General features: G+C 43.8%; 1 protein-coding gene across 8 annotated transcripts in view; it reads right to left on the reverse strand.

Moving 5' to 3' along the window:
• LOC119978753 (plasma membrane calcium-transporting ATPase 1-like) overlaps positions 1–19,845 on the reverse strand; it is a 277,686-nt gene that overhangs the window by 66,837 nt on the left and 191,004 nt on the right. For 6 of the 8 annotated variants that reach the window (XM_038820612.1, XM_038820605.1, XM_038820606.1 and 3 more), the window contains exons 7-9: positions 15,642–15,677; positions 7,875–8,036; positions 4,787–5,001 (exon numbers count right to left, since the gene is read on the reverse strand). In XM_038820612.1, coding sequence (XP_038676540.1) covers positions 4,787–5,001; positions 7,875–8,036; positions 15,642–15,677 — 413 coding nt within the window. The remainder of the gene's footprint in view (positions 1–4,786; positions 5,002–7,874; positions 8,037–15,641; positions 15,678–19,845) is intronic. The other 2 variants (XM_038820609.1, XM_038820611.1) reach the window with 1 other exon arrangement.

The raw sequence follows: 19,845 nt of genomic DNA on the forward strand, positions 1-19,845 counted from the left end.
GCATCACAGCCTGGTATGGCAACCGCTCGGCCCAAGATTGCAAAAAACCTCAGAGTCGTGAACACAGACCAGTCCATCACACAAACCTGCCTCCCGTCCATTGACTCCATCTATACTCCCGCTGCCGGGGGAAAGCGGGCAGCATAATCAAGGATCCCTCCCACCTGGCTTACTCACTCTTCCCAACTTCTTCCATCGGGCACGAGATACAGAAGTCTGAGGACACGCACGAACAGACTCAAAAACAGCTTCATCCCCGCTGTTACCAGACTTATAAACAACCCTCTAATGGACTGACCTCATTAACACTCCACCCTGTATGCTTCATCCAATGCCGGTGCTTATGTAGTTACATTGTATACCTTGTGTTGCCCTTTTATGTATTTCTTTTTATTTCCTTTTCTTTTCATGTACTTAATGATCTGTTGAGCTACTTTTCACTGTACCTCGGTACACGTGACAATAAACAAATCCAATCCAAATCCAAACCAATTTGAAACGATGTGATGAATATCATGGGCTTCTTTGTCACTGAATCAAGACCATCTACATCCCTCCCTTCAACTAGCCCAATGGGCCAAACTTTTTTGAACTCATATCCGTCTCTAATTTCTCTCCTATCACCTTTCAGCTTATCTTGCCCACAAGCACGACCTCCTGCTGCCTCAAGCTAACTTCTACTTAATTGCTAATCGCACAAAATTTCTGCCCTGGTCTCCATGTCAGCTGATATTGTTAAAGGTTGTGCCGTCTTCTTTAAATCTGCCATTATCCCTCTCCTCAAAAATAAACCAACCCTTGATGCCACCGTTTTTGTGAACTAATGCTACATTTTCAACTTCCCTTTTCCTCGCCAAAGTCATTGAATGTGTTGTCAATTCCCAAATCCGTGCCCCTCTTTCCTGGAACTACATGTTTGAATTCCTCCAAACAGATTTCTGCCTCTGCCACAGAGCAGAAAATAGCTCTTACCAAAGTCACAAATAACATCCTGCGTGACTGCTGGAGAGGGAAGAAAAATCAAGCTGAAGCAAAAAGCCTACAAGATCCCCAATGCACTATAATGGTTTCCAGTTAAAGTGTTTCAGGAGTTCAAGCTTTCACTTTGATGCTTCTTCCTTCTTAGCTTGAGTATTTTCCCTGGCAAGGCTGTCTACTTTCAAGGTCATTTCAACCATATAATAAAGATGTGCCGGGTACACACCGGTTTTAGAACAATAAAGCAGTTCTTTCTGCAGCACGCAAGCAAGAGAGAGCATGAGAGAGTGGGAGAGGGAGAAGGGAAGAGGGAGAGAGGGAGGGAGGGAGAGAGATTCTCCTCTCCAAAAAACAAAACCTGAACACACTGTCCTGACTAACAGGCTGCCTCAGCTGGAGCCCACTGCTTTATAGGGTCATGCTGCGTTTGGTCCGTGGACCAAAAATAATAAAGCCAAACAAACAAAATGGAAACCGGAGGATTGGAAAACTGCCAATGTGACACTTCTATTCAAAAAGGGAGGAGAGGCATAAAGCAGCTAACTATAGGCCAATTAGCCCAACATCTATTGTTGGAAAAATTTTGGAATCAATCAAGTAACAGCAGCACATTTGGAAAATCAGAATCTAATCCAGCTCTCAGCCTGTAACATTGTAGGTAGCAGATGAGGAACATATCAGCCATGGGAGAATGGCGGAGCAGACCCGATGGGTCGAATAGCCTAATTCTGCTCCCATGCCTTATGAATTTTTGAACAGAGTCAACATGGCATCACGAAAGGGAAATCGTGTCTGAATAAATTATTAGCGTTTAGGTGGCAAATGGAGTTTAATGTGGAGAAGTGTGAGGTGATTCACTTTGGAAAGAACAACAGGAATGCGGAATATTTGGCTAATGGTAAAATTCTTGGTAGTGTGGATGAGCAGAGGGATCTCGGTGTCCATGTACATAGATCCCTGAAAGTTGCCACCCAGGTTGATAGGGTTGTGAAGAAGGCCTATGGTGTGTTGGCCTTTATTGGTAGAGGGATTGAGTTCCGGAGCCATGAGGTCATGTTGCAGCTGTACAAAACTCTGGTACGGCCGCATTTGGAGTATTGCGTACAGTTCTGGTCGCCTCATTATAGGAAGGACGTGGAAGCTTTGGAACGGGTGCAGAGGAGATTTACCAGGATGTTGCCTGGTATGGAGGGAAAATCTTATGAGGAACGGCTGATGGACTTGAGGTTGTTTTCGTTAGAGAGAAGGTTAAGAGGTGACTTAATAGAGGCATACAAAATGATCAGAGGGTTAGATAGGGTGGACAGCGAGAGCCTTCTCCCGCGGATGGAGGTGGCTAGCACGAGGGGACATAGCCTTAAATTGAGGGGTAATAGATATTGGACAGAGGTGGGTTTTTTACGCAAAGAGTGGTGAGGCCGTGGAATGCCCTACCTGCAACAGTAGTGAACTCGCCAACATTGAGGGCATTTAAAAGTTTATTGGATAAGCATATGGATGATAATGGCATAGTGTAGGTTAGATGGCCTTTAGTTTTTTTCCATGTCGGTGCAACATCGAGGGCCGAAGGGCCTGTACTGCGCTGTATCGTTCTATGTTCTATGTTTTTTGAGGAAATCTTGATCAGAGTGGATAGAGGGGAACCAGTAGATGTGATGCATTTGGACTTCCAGAAAGCTTTTGATAAGGTAGCTCACAAAAGATTAGTCAGACGGTGAGGTCCATGCGTGTTGAAAGTAGTATATTGGCATGGATACATAATTGGCCAAAGGGCAGGAAACAGCGAGTGGGGGACTTGCGCACGGAACACAGGAAGCTAGCACACATGTGCTGCAGGTAATGAGGAAAGCTAATGGAAAGTTGACCCGTACTCCAAGGGGGTTGGAGTTCAGGAGTCTTACTGAACTGCACAAGGTACTGATCAGACCACGCCTGGAATGATGTGAGCAGTTTTGGTCCCCTTAATTAAGGAGGGATATTGGGGGTGGATTCTCCGTCCAGTGATGCCGGAATTGTAAATCGCGATCGGGCAGAGAATCGGATGTTAGTTCTGTGCTGGGTGCTCAATGGGGGTGCCATGCTCCGGTGCCTCGATGACAGCATTTCTGTTCCATGCCCAGGTGGGAATGCAAAATGCAAATCAGCATTCGGTAACATTAACGGGCCCGACCCCAGAGTCTCCGGCCTCCTGCGATGTTCCGCCTCACGGAGGTGACGTCATCGAGGTTCACTTGTGGTATTTAAAAATGGGGACCGGCGGCGTGGCCGCTGAGGGAGAGAGAGAAGAGGTAAGAAACGGGCCCAAAAGTGGGCTGACAGTTGTGTCACTCGCTGGGAATGTCTGCCAAGGTTGGGGTGTGGAGACTAGGAGACTGGTTGTGGGTTCGGGTGTCTGGGCACGGATCGGCATTGCCGCGGCCGGCAAGGCAGCCATCTGGCTGCGCACTCCCCCGCCTGCCCACTGTGACCCGTAAATGTGCGAAGTGCCAATAGACACATGGCTGCCCTCCCCCGGCCGAACCCTCAGACCCCAGCCAACCCATCAACGGGAAAGATAGCCAGTGGCCCACCAGGAGCTGCCGCTCCTCAGTGCACCCACCCGAGGCACGACCCCACTGCAGTGGGAGCGGGGAAGCATAGAGCGCACCCTGAATAGCGGATGCTGCACCGTGATCCTTGCCACCCATCCTGGCACCATCGGTAGCACATGGCCCACCCAAGGAGGGCACCCACAGTAGACCCCACGGGAGAGCGCAGCAAGGGGCTGCCGAATGGGCCGCTGGCACGGGTAGCTATCATTAAGTTCATCTATTCCCCTGCCCGTAACAATAGCCACCTTAGCCCCAGATCACAGATCATTTTCTGTTGAAATGCTCATCCATCCATGCCTCAGGTTACCTCTGGACTCTAATATTCCAATGCATTCCTGGTCTGTTAAATGTTATCCCCTGTAAACCCAAGGTCACATAAGGCTCCACTGACCGTGTCTTAACGCGAGTTCTGATCCCCCATCAGCCCTGTGCTCGCTGACCTACATCGACTCCCGATCAAGCGATACCTTGAATTTAAAACACTCATCCTTATTTGCAAATCCCTCCATGGCCTTGCCCGCCCCCACCTCCATAAATTCCTCAAACCCTACAACCTTCCGAGATTCATGCTCACTTAATTCTGGCCCTTGAGCATTCCCAATTTTAACTGCTCCACCTCCAGTTGTCTGAGCCCTAAACTCTAGAACACCCTCCCTGCATAGCGCCACCTCTCTATCCCACTTTCCTCACCTTCTTTAAGGCAGGGAACCTGCCTCTTGGATCATGCTTTTGGTCAGCCGACCTGATATCGCTATGTACCTCGGTGTTGTGTTATGTTTTGTGCTCCGGCCAAGCGCTGTGGGATGTTTTACCACACTGACGGTGCTATATCAATACCAGTCATGATCGCCAGCACACCCTGCATACAAAAGGGGTACTACAGCAGTTACGCAGGAATTATTTCCTGCATTGTATCGAAGATCAAGTACCTCTTTTGTGTTCTTGAGTGCAAAGTGAACTGAAAACTAGTGTACAATTCACATTAGCCTTCAATTCCTTTCCACAGTCACATCCAGAAAACAAATACAGCCCCAAAACAGCTGCAACAATTTTCTACAAAATGGGGATCTTGCGTCAAATGCAGGACATGCTGCTCAGATAAAGTGGTTGCCAACCCTGCTATGTTTCCATCTGCCTCGCGGTGTCTCCCACCTCTGTCAACCCTGACTCTGCATTGCCCCACCAGCCTGGATTTCTCAAACGTAAATAGACCTCACCTTTACAGAATAGGCCAGAGAGATTGTCACAGCCAGTGGGAGGCCCTCCGGTACAGCCACAACCAGCACAGTAACTCCGATGATGAAAAATTTCACAAAGTACTGGATGTAGATTGGGGTACAATCTGCCAGCCATGGCCTGCCTTGGAACCCAAAAGTGTTAATGGCGAAAAACAACACAAGGATGATGACGGTTACTGCTGACATAAGCAGACCTGTAGACAAAAAGGGAAAAAAAAAACAAAAGTCAAAGCAAAATTCAGCTTTATCGATCGTTTTTAGCAACAGTTAAGAAGTCATTGTCGTTCACGCAACATATAGCTAAACTGATTATCCGTTTAGAAACAGATCGACACTGGTTTTTCACACTGCATATTACGATGATTTTAGTTTTAGTTTCACTTCCAATGTAAAAATGGCAGGCAGCATGTGGCACAGTGGTTAGCACTGTAGCCTACGGCGCTAAGGACCTGGGTTTGAATCCTGGCCATGGGTCACTGTCCCTGTGGAGTTTGCACATTCTCCCCGTGACTGCGTGGGTTTTGCCCCCCACAACCCAAAGATGGAAAAATAATAATTGGGTCCTCTAAATTTCTTTTAAAAAGTAAAAAGGCCAGATTCTCTGACCGTTGGGATTCTCTTTTCCCGCTGGCAGCGCACCTCGGCCCGTGGGTTTCCCGGTGGCTTCAATGGGAAATCCCGTGGACAAGCGCCGGAAGAGAAAATCTCGACGACAGCGAACAGCGCACCACAGAGAAACACACAGCTGGGGTCCGGAGAAGCCTGCCCAAAATTTCTCCACCAGCAGAAACAGTTAAGCAGCCGTCAGATTGGAAAATTACTACACACAACTGAACCAATATGGAAAAGATCAGTAATTAATTCTGTTTATTCCATATATTGAAGTTACTATTGACATTAGGTAAGAGGAGGGCCTCTATTCTTCTGGTCAGTATCATAAGTTTAAACAACAAAGACTTTTTTGAAATCAAAGAACATGGCCAAAAGGGTTGAGCACTTTTTCCAGCAAAGGTCACAGCAACACTTGCAGTTCAATTTGCTTTCATTAATTTTGAGAGGGAAAGAGAGGTCAGAAGGAAAAGCATTATTTAATTAAGAGCTAACTATTCATCTCGGGAGAATACCCTGAACTAGTCAAATGTTCGAAGAACAAAGAACACTTTTGCATTTGTTCTCTCGACAGTTACCATGGTTTCACTTCTCAATAGGAAGACAAGACATAATCTTGTGTGGGTTTGCCATGTGGGTGCACACATTTAGGATGGTGCAAGGTCACTTATTGCTGCACCATATCAATCAGGTGAATCTCACTTCATGAAAACGGTCTGGCAGGCGAGATTATATTGACCAGTTTCTTCAGCATGAACAGCATCAGGAAACAGCTTACAGATCCACTTTTCTCGTCACCCCCCTAACCCCCCGCCACCAATTTTACAATATACCCTCAACATCTACAGGTCAACAAAATGCATTTTCCAGGCAAGAGCATTAACCCACTACTGGACTTGATGGATTCCCGTTCTAACATCAATTCTTAAATCTGGTCTGCTGAATGAGAATCTGTTACACGTAAATGCAAGTCAAAATGCTCTGCAAAGGTCAGTCGTTTCACTTAGGTTGGTTGAGGGAAGAGGAGCTGACTCCTAAAAAAAATCAAACCCCATTAGACAATCGTGGATTGGCACTAATTGAAGTTGGAAGACCAAGAACTAGACTGTTCCATCCTCTTTGCTGAAGGGGCGACAAAAGTATACAAGTATTGATCACACAGTCCACAGACAATCAGTCTGGCTGGAGGATCTACCCAAGTTCTTCTGGACAACAGAGACAGGCATGACCCCCGAAGTTAAAGGAGCCGGAAATTTAAACAAAACTCTGGGTGTTGATCTGATCTTAAAGCTAACTTATTCAACTCTTCACAATTTAATTCCACAGGTTTTCCACCGATCGCCTCGACACCAAAAGAACTACAGTAAAAAAAATACAACATCTTCATCAATCCATATCGATTTTACCCTTCAAAACCCTAACTTGTCTGGATCAGTCCAACTGTCAAACATCCTCACAGCATTTACCGAGCAGGACATTCCGGGATGATTATGCTAGTGCAATCAGAAGGAGCCCTTCAACTGCACACCTGGAAAATCTCTACATTCTTCAATAAATTTAAAGAGAGGCAGCACGGTGGCGCAATGGTTAGCATTGCTGCCTCACGGCACTGAGGCTTCTCTTCCCCAGCCAACCTAAATTGTCCCTTAATTGGAAAAAATTAATTGGGGACTCTAAATTTAAAAAAAATAAAAAATTTAAAGAAGCCATTTCCTTTTTTTTCTAATTAAGGAGCAATTTCAGTGTGGCCAATCCACCTATTCGGCTCATCTTAGGGGTGTGGGGGGTGAGACCAACACAGATGCGAGAAGAATGTGCAAACTCCACATGGACAGTGTTCCGGGGCCGGGACCGAACTTGGGTCCTTGGTGCTGTGAGGCAGCAGTGCTAACCACTGCGCCACCGTGCTGTCCCTGGAAGGTACCCTGTCGCCATTCTCAAAGACCTTTTCCCATTCCCCACCTTTTGTTTTCTCAAGCCAACTTGTTTCAACTAGCCAACCTACCCAACTTCATGAGGCTTAATCTTTCAAAGTCTCGGACACTAAACTTTATCCAAACACTTGAAAAACCAAATAAACGACATCCCCTAGATCTCTCTCCTCCACTAACAATACAGGAGGAGAGAACAAAGGAACCAATTACTTCTAACATTATGATTGTTCCTTCCTTGTTGCCTATGTTCTACAAATGAACATGAATGCTACTTTCCCCATTCCAGATGTTCATCTAACTTGCTTACAACTTGCTAGTTTACATCTCATTCGTCTTTTCACTTGTCAGGATTTCATCTGGTAATTTCCAATTTTAACATACAGCTTCGATACTTATGGATCTTGTCTGTTGTAAACATTTTTTTTGTGGGTGGTCTGGAGAGACAGAATGCGGGGGGGGAAGTGGTGTAGAGAAATGGGGGGAAAAAAAAGCAGGCAACAGTATAATTTTTCATTTCCTTTTACCTGCTTTTCCAATCTGCACTGCCAATTTGGTGAGCTTTCCCTGCAGGACAGATTTTTCTTTCTTTGGTATGTTCGATTTTTTCTTCTCTCTTTCTTCCGGGTCGCCACCCTCCTCGCTCTTCAATGGTTGTATCTCCAGCGCCACGCCGTCCTGAGCTTTAGCTGGGTCCAACAGATTGAAACAGATTTGCAAACACTCCATAAACAGTCAAAACTACTACCGATTGTACAAATATTTAGACAAAGACAATAGTGGGGAAATTTGATGTGTGAATAGAATATTGGGAGTGAGCGCTTAAGTAACGCTTTTATAATAGCCATGTGGGAGCACTGATAAAATGTAAGGTCTTCCAGCAAAGTGACAAGTGTATGAAACTATTAGATAATATTTCAGTCCCTACAAAAGAGGAAACAAATTATTTTTATATTTAAGGTACATTGGATACTGCACTGATAATTCCTGCTGAGCAGTTGAGTCAAACTACGTCATTTGGCCCAATTTGATCCTCCTGTTTCCAAAGGTTCAATTGAAAAGTCATTTGCAAGAGATAAAACTAAGCAGCCATTGCAGAAAATGTCAAATTTATATAGACTATTCCATTTAATGGAAATATTTTGTCACTTTTCCAAGCTGTATTTAATATAATAAAATGAATCAAGCAAAAATGTGTACTGTTGAAACAGGGGATATAATTAATTTGACTATATTGCCTTGATTGGATTACACAAGGGCAATGATTTATAAAAGACGACCCTAATGCATTGTAATATCATCTATCTGTCCTTGTGCTAACCAATAATATTATATGCAGTTCATAAATAGCCAACAACTGCATCAGACACTGAGGTCGCAAATGGTGTCATTATATTTGACTCTCACTGTAAACATTACATGCCAATATCATTGATGCTTTCAGATAGATCCCAGCACATCAGCAATTAAGGAAATTAGTTGTCTGAGACTATAAGCATTTTTTAAATTATAATTTTACTGTCGAAAGTATCACTTTGTTGGTTAAACCACAAAAAAAGATCAGATTAAAAAAGGTGTAGATAGCGAAATTCAGTATCAAGTTTGCCACAGACACAAATGATGTTACAATTACAGTATCTCATTCTTAAGACAGCAAAAACAGACAAACCATGGATAGCTCGCGTCTGTAAATGAAGCATGTAGCACACAACAAATAAAAAAGTACAATGTCCAATACTTCATTATGAAAAGGAGGAGGAAACAGTTGCTTATAACTAAAGCTGTACTACTGACCATATATTATGGGTTACTCCTCCCTCTACCCCCTCTCCTTAATCTCCTGGCATACAACATTAGGAAGCCAGGTGTACCCAAGACACAGAAGGGAAATTCCATTGGTAATCAGAACCCCTGAGGCAGCAGCTACTACCAGTGATGTTCCTTTCACCTTCAGTCTGAATAAAAGCAATTCCTGAGCGCGCACACGGTCGAGTCACAGGAAGAAAGAAGCACGAGGAATCTCAAACAAAGAACCCTTAAAAAAATCAATTACGAAAAGGAGAAGGCTAAATAGTGCACAGACTGCAGTCCTTAGGGAAAATGAATGCGCTATTTTGAGATTGAGAGCAAAGTAGAATCAAGAGCAGACATTTTGTTATTGTAGCCATAGACCCGGTCATCACATCAACTACCTAAACCACCGACCAACAACTGGGCAGCACCACCTCCCCTTTCTGAATCTGCACCCCTCCCGCCCTTCCACCACCCCCACCAAGTATCTATCCGCTAGAGCTTTACAAATTGCCGAAAGGGTTTCTGTTAGATGGTCATCATCCCCGGTCTTTATTTCTGGGTTGTGTATATTGAGCACTTCCACTCCTCAGAAATCTCTAATAAACATAGGAAACAAAAACTAGAGCTGTCGGTTAAAACCCGATTTAGAGTTCTGGTGATTTGTTGCCTAGGCCATTGCCTCAATTCCAGGGGTAAGGAGAAATCTGGAATATGGAGAAGTACTCATTTCTGGTCCTTCTGCTGAGAGATGCAAGAATAATACTTCTGACAATTTTCACTATGTCAACGGTCTGTTGGGGAGGGCTCTGGAAGTCTTCTGCATGGGAGCTAACCTTTTCTAAACAAATGCAATTGATCCCCCCACCCCCCCCAAAAAAAAAGAGGATAAATCTTCTTGTTTGGGGGAAGAAGGGCGTCTTTAGCAGCCAAAGATTGCAAAAGTTAATTACTTTTATTCAACTCTATTGGGCATCACTGCTAATGATCAGTCTCTCGTCTTACATTAGAAGTCTGGGGCAGAAGACACTGGTGTAGGAGCCTTTGAAATTGCCAGTAGCCTGCTCTAGCCACACAAATTACACCTTTCCAAATTAGGAAATAAGAGTTGTTAGTCTTGAAGTGAGAGTTCCATTTGTGCAAGTAAAGTGGACTCGAAGGGGCCCATGCGTGCCATCTTATTTAAAAGCACAAGTTGCAGGCATCATTTTTCCCCATAGAGTCTCATTCTTAACTACCATGGTAACGGATTTCTGTTAACAACTTTTCTTCCTTGAAGACAGGATGTCTTTTGTATCCCAGATTCTACATAGAAGGGGAATCCTCCCTCACCAGCAGTAAAGCAATTCATAGTCAGGTGTCTACTGAACCTAAACCATGTCTCAACTTGAAGATAATTTCAGCAGCATCCTGCAAGTGTGTCATGGAAAAATAATTTCCTTGGTTAAACAAAAATAGATGCCAAAGGGACATCCCGTTCAACATTCATTATCCCGGGTGAAGGAACAAGGGAGGGCATCCTCAGCTGATCCCAAGGTACTTCCAACCAAATTACGTATTAAGAGTAGTCATTGATATGGAGGCAAACAGCAGGCAATTTACTCGCAAGGTGCACACATTACAAAAAATAACAACCTGCTAATTTAATTTTGTTGACAATAATTGAAAGAGGAATGTTGGCTAAGGTGCAGTACTCTTTCCTCGTCAACTAATGATATGGATCTTTTCCATCTAACTGAGAAGCAGGGGAGCCTAGGTTTATCAACTCGTCTGAAAATACACTGCTCCAATAGCGTAGCACTCCCTCGGTGCTGTACTGAAGCGTTGGTCTATATTATTTGCTCCAGTTGTGGGATTAGAACCTGTCACCTCCTGAGCATGCTACTAACTAAGCTAAGTTCACATCTAGGTATATTATCCAAAATAAAAAATGACGTTTGCTGCAAGTGTCCCGAAGGACAAGAGTCAGCTTTCCCATGGTACGCCCAAGTACTCAGGGCAAACCGTGCTACAAATGCAAACAGGACTCAATGAAGATACCTAGTTTATTCTTATGCACAGGCCACCATTAAACAGCTGCAGTGACGTACATGGGGATAGTCACCTGCAGAAAGATCCAAAGGAGGGAATTTAACCTTTTTTTTTTACACTCTAGTCAAAATTCATGTTGCAAAAGTACACAAGTACTATCAATGCTCAAACAGTGGCATAAAGCTGAGGTATTGAAGTGACATCACAGGATGTAGCTGCTGCAGAGGTTAAGGGAGAAAATAACTTAATTTCTAAAGATTTGATTTGTCCACTTTTCAGACTGCTGATCTCATTCATTAACACCCCCCCCCCCCCTCCCCCCTCCCCCCCTCATAGTGAATGTCTGGCAGTTGAGAGACAGATTTATTTTCTGGAGGATCATATAAAAATCATAGAAACCCTATTCAGAAATTTGAGTTACGTCGAGTAGAGTTAAAGGCGGAACAGAAATGTCTGAAGCCATGGTAATTGCCCATCATTCATTCATTTTGAGTTATGAAGATACTTCCAAAATCAAGCCAATTGCACCATTTGAGGGGAGTTAAGGTGAGACTATTCAAGAGGGGTAGAGAGAATGAAGGGAACTATAGGCTAGTTAGGTTGAAGTCAGTAGTGAAAATTGTAGAATCTATTATTAGAGACATAGAAATAGAATATTTAAAACATGATAATAATATGGGTTGATCAAGTCAATAAGGATTTATCAAAGGAAAATCATGTTTTACGTATCTAAGCTTCATTTTGAGCTTTTACTAACAGGGTAGAATATGGGGAAACTAATCAATGCAGGTAGGACATTTGAATTTTTGGGAAGTATTCAGTAAGGTGTCACACCACAAGCGTTATCAAGTTAAGGCCCATGGGATTGGGGTAATATGTTAACATGGATGAAGATTGGTCCACAAGACCCAAGATATAGGAGCACAGGTAGGTGATTCGGCCCATCGGGGTCTGCTCCGCCCTTCAATCTTGGCTGATACGTTTCTCGTCACCATTCTCCTGCCTCCACCTCATAACCCCGATTCCACTCCCCCCGATCCCACTATTAATCACGAACCTATCTATCTAGGTCTTAAAGACATTCAGTCACTTCTGCGGCAATGAGTTCCACAGGTTCACCACCCTCTGGCAGAAGAAATTCCTCCTCATCTCTGTTTGAAAGGATCGTCCCTTCAATCTCAGGTTGTGCTCTCGGATTCCAGTCTCTCCTACTATTGGAAACATCTTCTCCACGTCCACTCTCTCTAGGCTTCTCAGTATTCTGTATGTTTCAATAAGATCCCCTCTCAACATTCTAAATTCCATCAAATATAGACCCAGAGACCTCAAGGTCTCCTCATATGACATGTCCTTCATTCCGGGGATCATTCTTGTGAACCTCCTCTTGACCTCTCCAAGGCCAGCACATCCTTCCTTAGATATGTGGCACAAAACTGCTCACAATGTTCCAAATGGTGTCTGACCAGAGTCTTATACAGCCTCAGCCATACATTCCTGCTCTTGTATTCTAGCCCTCTAACATGAATGCCAACATTGAATTTGCCTTCCTAACTGCCAACTAAACCTGCACGGTACACCTGGAGAGAATCCTAAACTAGGCCTCTTTAGTTCCTTTTATTTCAAAGCCTGTTCCTTTTTAGAAAATTCTACATGCCTTTATTCTTCCTCTCCTACCTCACACTTTCCCCATTGTATTCCGTCTGCTACTTCTTTGCCCACTCTCCTAGCTAGTCCAAATCCTTGTGCAGCCACCCCGCTTCCTCAACATTACATATCGTTGACTCATCTGCAAACTTGGCAACAATGCCCTTAGTTCCTTCTTCCTGATCGCTGATGTACATCGTGAATAGTTGAGGTCCCAACACTGACCCCTGTGGAACACCACTAGTCACTGGCTGCCATTCTGAAAAAGACCTCTTTTCCCCCCACTCTCCGCCTTCGAGCTGTCAGCCAATCCTCTATCCATGCCAGCACCTTGCCCATAATACCATGGGCTCTCATCTTACTTAGCAGCCTCCTGAACGTCGCCTTGGCAAAGGTGTCCTGGAAATCCAAGTAGATTTCTGGTTCTCCTTTGCCTAACGTCCTAGTGACCTCCTCAAGAATTCAACTGATGGAATAAAATAGGAACAGAATCTACGTTTGCGGATGACTTAAAGTGATGTGGGAAAGCAAGCACAAGCTGACCAGAAAAGGGCTGCAAAGGGATAGGCGGCGTCTGTGAATGGACAAGAATGTGGAATATAATACGGATAAATGTGAAGTTATCCACTTAGGAAGGAAAAAAATAGGAGGATTTTTTTTTTAAAAATTTAAACACGAGATTGGGAAACGTTGGCATTAAGAGGGCCTGGGTGTACTTGTACGATAATCACAAAGATAACATGCAGGTACAGCAAGCAATGAGGAATATAAAAGATATGTATTACAAAGGGATTGAACATAAACGTACAGAATTATTACAGCAATGGTATGGGGCCTTAGTGGAGAGATTACAGTTGAAACACTGTTTTCGGTCTCCTTACTCGAGGAAGAATATTCTTGCCTTGGAGGAAGTGAAATGAAGGTTCACTACACTAAGTGCCTGGCCTATAATCCCTAGGCCGAAAAGAAAAATAAGAATCACACTGAAATATAAAATTCTTAAGTAGCTTTATAGGGTTGGTGACGGGCGAATGCTTTTCCTGGTTGGGTAGTCTGAATTAACGGCCTTGTATACCCACAATTCTGAACGCTTCATTCTTCAGATGTCTGCTTGTTGAATTGTCACAGGCTTGCAGCTTCCATTCAAAGATATGCTTGGGCTTTGATACACAATTAGTTGTCCATTATTAACACAATGGTGACCATCTGTATTAAAGCACAATGACGTCGCTGCTAGCGCTGAAAGTCAACAAGTTTCGCAAGGATACAACGTCCTTTATATCCTATTTTAGTAAGTACATTTCCTAAAGTGGAGAGCTGGGAGCAACAAAGAAAGGTGGGTGGGGTAGGGGAGGAAACAACAATTACTATGTCAGAGAGGCTGAAGGAAGGCAAGCTAAACTGCAGAGCGGGTGAAGAATGAGGTCCTCCACACACAAGCCTGGAAGGAACAGTGAACCACAACGTGAATGTTGAGACTATGAAGGAAAAAGTAGGGGGTTCAACGATTACTGTTTTTTTTTAGTTTAAAGAAAGTCAAGAGAAATTGATCGGACGTCTTTTTTCACCATCCTTATGGTGGCAGCTTTCCTCCACCATTTCTAATGGAGCAGCACGTTCTCAGTTTGATTGATGTGGAACGCGTGTGAAAGGCAGTAATTTATTTAAAAACTTCAAAACGAGCGACGTAGCTAGCTCATTCAACGGTAATTAAATGAGGGAGCAAATTCATACCTGTGGAGACTTTAATGGACAGAAATCTAATAAATTAGTCAGACTCTTCAATGTAAATCTCACAGGTGTTTGGGAGATACCTATTACAATTTCATGTCTTTTTGCCTCTCCCTACAACACAACAGTAAATGGCCAATGAAAAGAGGTGGCAAAAAAAAAAAAAGGTACGGGGGAGGGTTCCGGTTAAAATAGCTACTTCACATCTCTTGTAGGTGCAAGAGACAGTCATGGCCAATGCTTAAAGTAGAAGTATAATGGCAGCACGGTGGCACAGTGGTTAGCACTGGGACCATGGCGCTGAGGACCCGCGTTTGAATCCCGGCCCTGGGTCACTGTCGGTGTGGAGTTTGCACATTCTCCCAGTGTCTGCATGGGTTTCACCCCCACAGCAACCCAAAAGATGTGCAGGGTAGCTAGATTGGTCACACTAAATGGTTCCTTAATTAAAAAAAAAAATAATTGGGTACTCTAAATTTGAAAAAAAAAAGTAGAAGTATAGAGGTTGTCGTCGGTTTTCACCCAGGCCAGTAAGGCAATCTCACCGTGTGGGTAAACTGGCAGTGTCAACACACGGCTTAAGTAAATGCTGACAGATCTATCGGAGGATGGTGTCTTGGACATAATATTGAAGCGGGGAGGGGGGGTTTAGCACTTCTGCCTCACAGCGCCGAGGTCCCAGGTTCGATCCCAGCTCTGGGTCACTGTCCGTGTGGAGTTTGCACATTCTCCCAGTGTTTGCGTGGGTTTCGCCCCCCACAACCCAAAGATGTGCAGGTTAGGTGGATTGGCCACACTAAATTGCCCCTTAACTGGAAAAAAAATGATTGGGTAGTCTAAATTTATTTTAAAAAAACAATAATACTGAAGCGATTCCACATTAAGAGTTCTCATCCAGAACAGCTGTACCACACCAGTCGCATCAAAGACTGCTGCCTCTGGTCCTGGTTTTATAATAATCGTTGTACCCCCGTTAAAACAGAAGGTGAAGGTCCCACTGTGTTAGCGAATTTGAAGAACAAGGATAATGGTTAAAACAAAAAAAGGAAGAAAGAATGTTTCCAGTTAGTGTGCTCTTCTATGTTTATGAGGGTTACCTTTGTTGCGATTTTCTGGGGGTCCTTGTTTTTTACCTGTTCAAACAGAAAAAAGGGTGGAATGCTCGTCACATGACTTCATAAATGCTATAATGTAAGGCTCATGTTTAGTTGTGTCGGAAACTGGGAATGAAATGTTGACTGTTAGTACATGCCATGGGAGTGCTGTAAAATCATTCCAGTTCCGCAAACTTTATTTGTTTGACCATTTTTGAGTTAAACGCTTTGTCGGTCCAGGTTGTTCCCCAGAATAAAATTAGTAAATTGCTATGGTAAGGCAACAGCACTCGCTCCTGACACACCAGCCTCAGCATCAGACAGCTCCTCCAATTAGCATCTCAAGAGCACAATAATACTTAAAAGTTGACGGATTTCATATTTGTCACCGGTCAAATAGCCTGCGTCATGCGAGATAGATTTTAATTCATAAATATTAAATTTGGAGCCTTGGTAATTCAATCTGGAGAAGTATTTCTTCACCTGGTCTGAGTCTAGTTAAACATTTTACAATGGGCGCCAGCAATAATTAATTTTAGACTTAGTTGGGTCACCTGTATGTTGCCAACCCCTTTCAACACTGGCCATGTTAACTAGTTTTTGGTTGATATTGGGAAGCAGAACAATATCTTGTCATCGTGCTGACACTTTTCTTTATGTATGGGCTTTTTTTTTGTGATTGAAATTCCAGACTGAGCCGAAGTCAAAAGTGTTTTGCCGATGAACTTGGTTACCTTCCCATTGTGGATGCTTTGGTTAAGAAAAACCTGATATCGGTACACTTGTCGTGATAAAACATCTCTTGGGCATGCTGTATCAACATTTTTTTTTTTAGCACTTGGAACCGCTCCACTGCCCGCCCCCCCCCCCCCAACCCCCCCCCCCCCCCCCCCCCCCCCCCAACCCCGAGACCCACTTTGCTAACCGGCCAACCTTCGTGACCCACGCCGGCTGAACGACGTGGCCCACGCCACGTTCGCTTACCTTTATTGCGAAAGGGAAGCCTGCCTGGTCCTCATGATCTCACTTGAATCAGGTTCAAAGGAAGAGAGGACAATGCACACAGCAGGTGCAGACTTCAGCCAGTTCCTTTCTTCATCTTTATGAAAACGGAAATCCAACCTTGCACATGTTGGTCGTCGTGAAGGGCAAATAGCAACAAAATGCTCATTTTACTCAGCACTGGATACTCTCGGAAAATGTTACTCCAGAATGCTGACAACCTCATGGGTTTTTGGTGTGTTTTTAATGTGGTATCACAGGTCAGCTCCAACAGCGGAGTCTTTTAATTTGGAGTCAGATGCAAGTTACTCTGGGGTCAGAATTTTTCACCCACCACTTATCTTTCAAAATCTGAAACTTCTCTCATTTGCAAGTACTTCCCTGCATTTAACACACATGGACTTTGCATTCCTGTTTGCATTGGTACAATTGACAAAACCATACTTCAAGAAATCATCTTTATACTGCTTTGTTCCAGAGTTCAATTTCTTCTTGGCAGGCTGTTGATCAGAGGCCCTGGAGCTCTGTACAAAATAACACGAGCACTGCTGTGTCCTGTCCTGGACTCTCCTGTGCAGCTCTCTCCAGCAGATTATGTTGTGAGATCCTCTCCAATAGGCAAACTGGATATTTGAGTCTTCGGCCGCCTCTTACTTTTAAGAAAACCATTTATCTTCACAATTCATTTGTTTTGCTTGCCAGCAGCTGGAAAATGGAAGTAACACTGCTCCCTGATTTGTCGCCAAAAGCACGTACCTGGAGATGGTTGACATCAAGAGTCCTTGTGGGGAACATGACCTGTTCCCTGCTGCCGCCTGTGGCCGGAGGACTTCACACAGCCTCACTTATTTTCTTTGAAAAAGGGGCAGTGGCTGCCATTCTTGAAGTAAAAGCCGATAGCGGCTGTTGGACGCTCCTCCTGCCATCGAGCCAACGCGGGAACGGCTCCACGACCGACCCTCCCGACACCCACCTACAACTCGCAAATTGAAAAACCCAGCACTACTATATCGGTCCATGACATACACGGGGAGATGGTGTTGCATTGGGAAATGCCAGAAGCACAGGTTGCTTTAGAGGTCCTGCCGAATACAACAGGACGGAAATTTTTGGACTCGAGGCAGCCAACCAGATTGACAGGTTTGGCTTGACTGTCGAGCAAGCAGGCCTGCAACACTGGGCCACAACCGGACATGGGTCGATGGGAGCGCCTCAGAGCGGTCAGGGACATGGAGAGCTCACTCAGTGGCCAGGGTGAGGGGGGACTGGTCGGGAGTCGAGGGCCATGACGGGTCAGATTGCTGAGTGGGAGACAGCTTTGCTTCTGGCTCACAAAGAGTCTTGGAACGTCACTTGCCTGTTGGATCAAACCACTTTCACTTCCCATCAAGCTACCGAGGCGATTAAGAGCTGGGACACCTAGCGCGCAGATGTTAGGTTTAAACCATATGTCAAATTGGAGTCATGCAGCCTCAATAAAAATATTTAAATTAAGGACCTCCTCTGCTGAGCAGGTTAATCGTCTGCAACCACAACCACAAACCCCCACATTTAAGCCGTGAGTGGCCGCTATGTGGTTAGCGTTTCCCCTTTTGAATTTCTAACCTCTTCAGCTGGGCTGTCAAGTGGAGGTGCTTTCCTGCAATAAAGATGAACAATTATGAGCAAAAAAACCCCCTAAGTCATTCGTGCTTCATGCAGTCTTACTTGAATTTTAATCACTGGTGAAGATTGGCCAAGTCGCAGAAATAAGAAATATGTATACACAGGATCGGCAAAAAAATGGAAAAGGGTTCACCGTGGTATTTGTGTTTTTAAAAAAAAAAAGAAAAAGCAGTTGTGCTTTGAATTTAATGCACTGTTTAAAAGTGACACATTTACAATGGTATTTGGACACCAGTATTCTAAAGTGCACATTATTGTGGTGATCTGTTTCATTGAACAGTGTAAGATTTCGCTGCACAATTCATCTGCAGAATCCAAGACCTACAAGTTCCTAAATGGATTCCCACTGGTTTGCCAGTCTGTTACGTGCTTCACAATGAACTACAATGCTAAGTTATTTGCAAGAGAGTTCAGTTTGACAACTGATTGCCGCTGAAACTCCCTCGTGTCAAAGGGCACAATTTCCGCTCGTTCCCTCCGCTCACGTCAGAGAACAAAACCTTTATTAATCCCTCTACATTCAGAAAGTCCTCAGGTGAAAAGAAATCCATCGGCTCAAGTGGAAAAAAGATACACAAGCTCTTTTGGAATTTCAACCCTTAATGTATTTATGGGCTCTGCTTTTGCAATCAGCCCTTAACCCAAATGAAGGATGACTAATCCAATCACATTGGATAAAGGATAGTATTCCAGCAAAAGAAGCTGGTCAATATGATTTTTACCCCCCTTAAAGCCAAGAGAAAATAAATTGAAAGTTAAATGTTTGGCATATCATACAGAGGAACCTGTCTCAGAAGAAACAATTGCAATGATAACACTGAAAGAACGTAATGATTTTACAGCATAATCAAACAGAAGAAACTTCATTCAACTTTAACCATTTCACAAGTCAGCTACGAAACCTTTTACAATAATGAGTGAATTACTTTGAGAAGGGGGAGCAAATACATGGGAGATGGCTAAAGTTCAATTATCTTCTAATCATACATGGGGCTTCGAGAAAGCCTTTTACAGAAGATAACAGCAGCATCCTAAAGCACATGGAAAGGATGGTGAAGCACTTGCAAAACCATTTCTGCAACCAAGGTCCTTAAATGGGTGAAGGCATTTCTCTGGTTAAGGTATATTACTGGCCTTATATATGCTGCGAAGTACAAGGCTATCAGGAACACAGGATCGGTTCAGATGGCCATACCAAGGCAATAGTTTAACTTGAGCATAAATATTTCTAAGGCAAGTGAAAATGTCCATCCTTATAAAAGATTTTGTTATATGCACGACGTCTCCATAGATTGTCCTAATTGTTTTAATAAGATTCAACTACCCAGAAAACCATGGCCAATTTGAGGAGCATTACTCTTACCTTTAGGACCAGGACATTGAAGAACCATTTTTTTAAAAATCAGCTTATGTAGGCCAACAATAAAGATACTTGCTTTAAATAATTATTTTTAAAAAGCAGATTTGTTAAATGTTTATTCAAATTAAAAAGCATTTCTACAAGTACCATTGTGTCCAATCCATTCCATCTGGGATTGGT

Source organism: Scyliorhinus canicula, chromosome 15 (genome assembly GCF_902713615.1).
Source record: "Scyliorhinus canicula chromosome 15, sScyCan1.1, whole genome shotgun sequence".
In the NCBI taxonomy this organism is placed as follows: domain Eukaryota; kingdom Metazoa; phylum Chordata; class Chondrichthyes; order Carcharhiniformes; family Scyliorhinidae; genus Scyliorhinus; species Scyliorhinus canicula.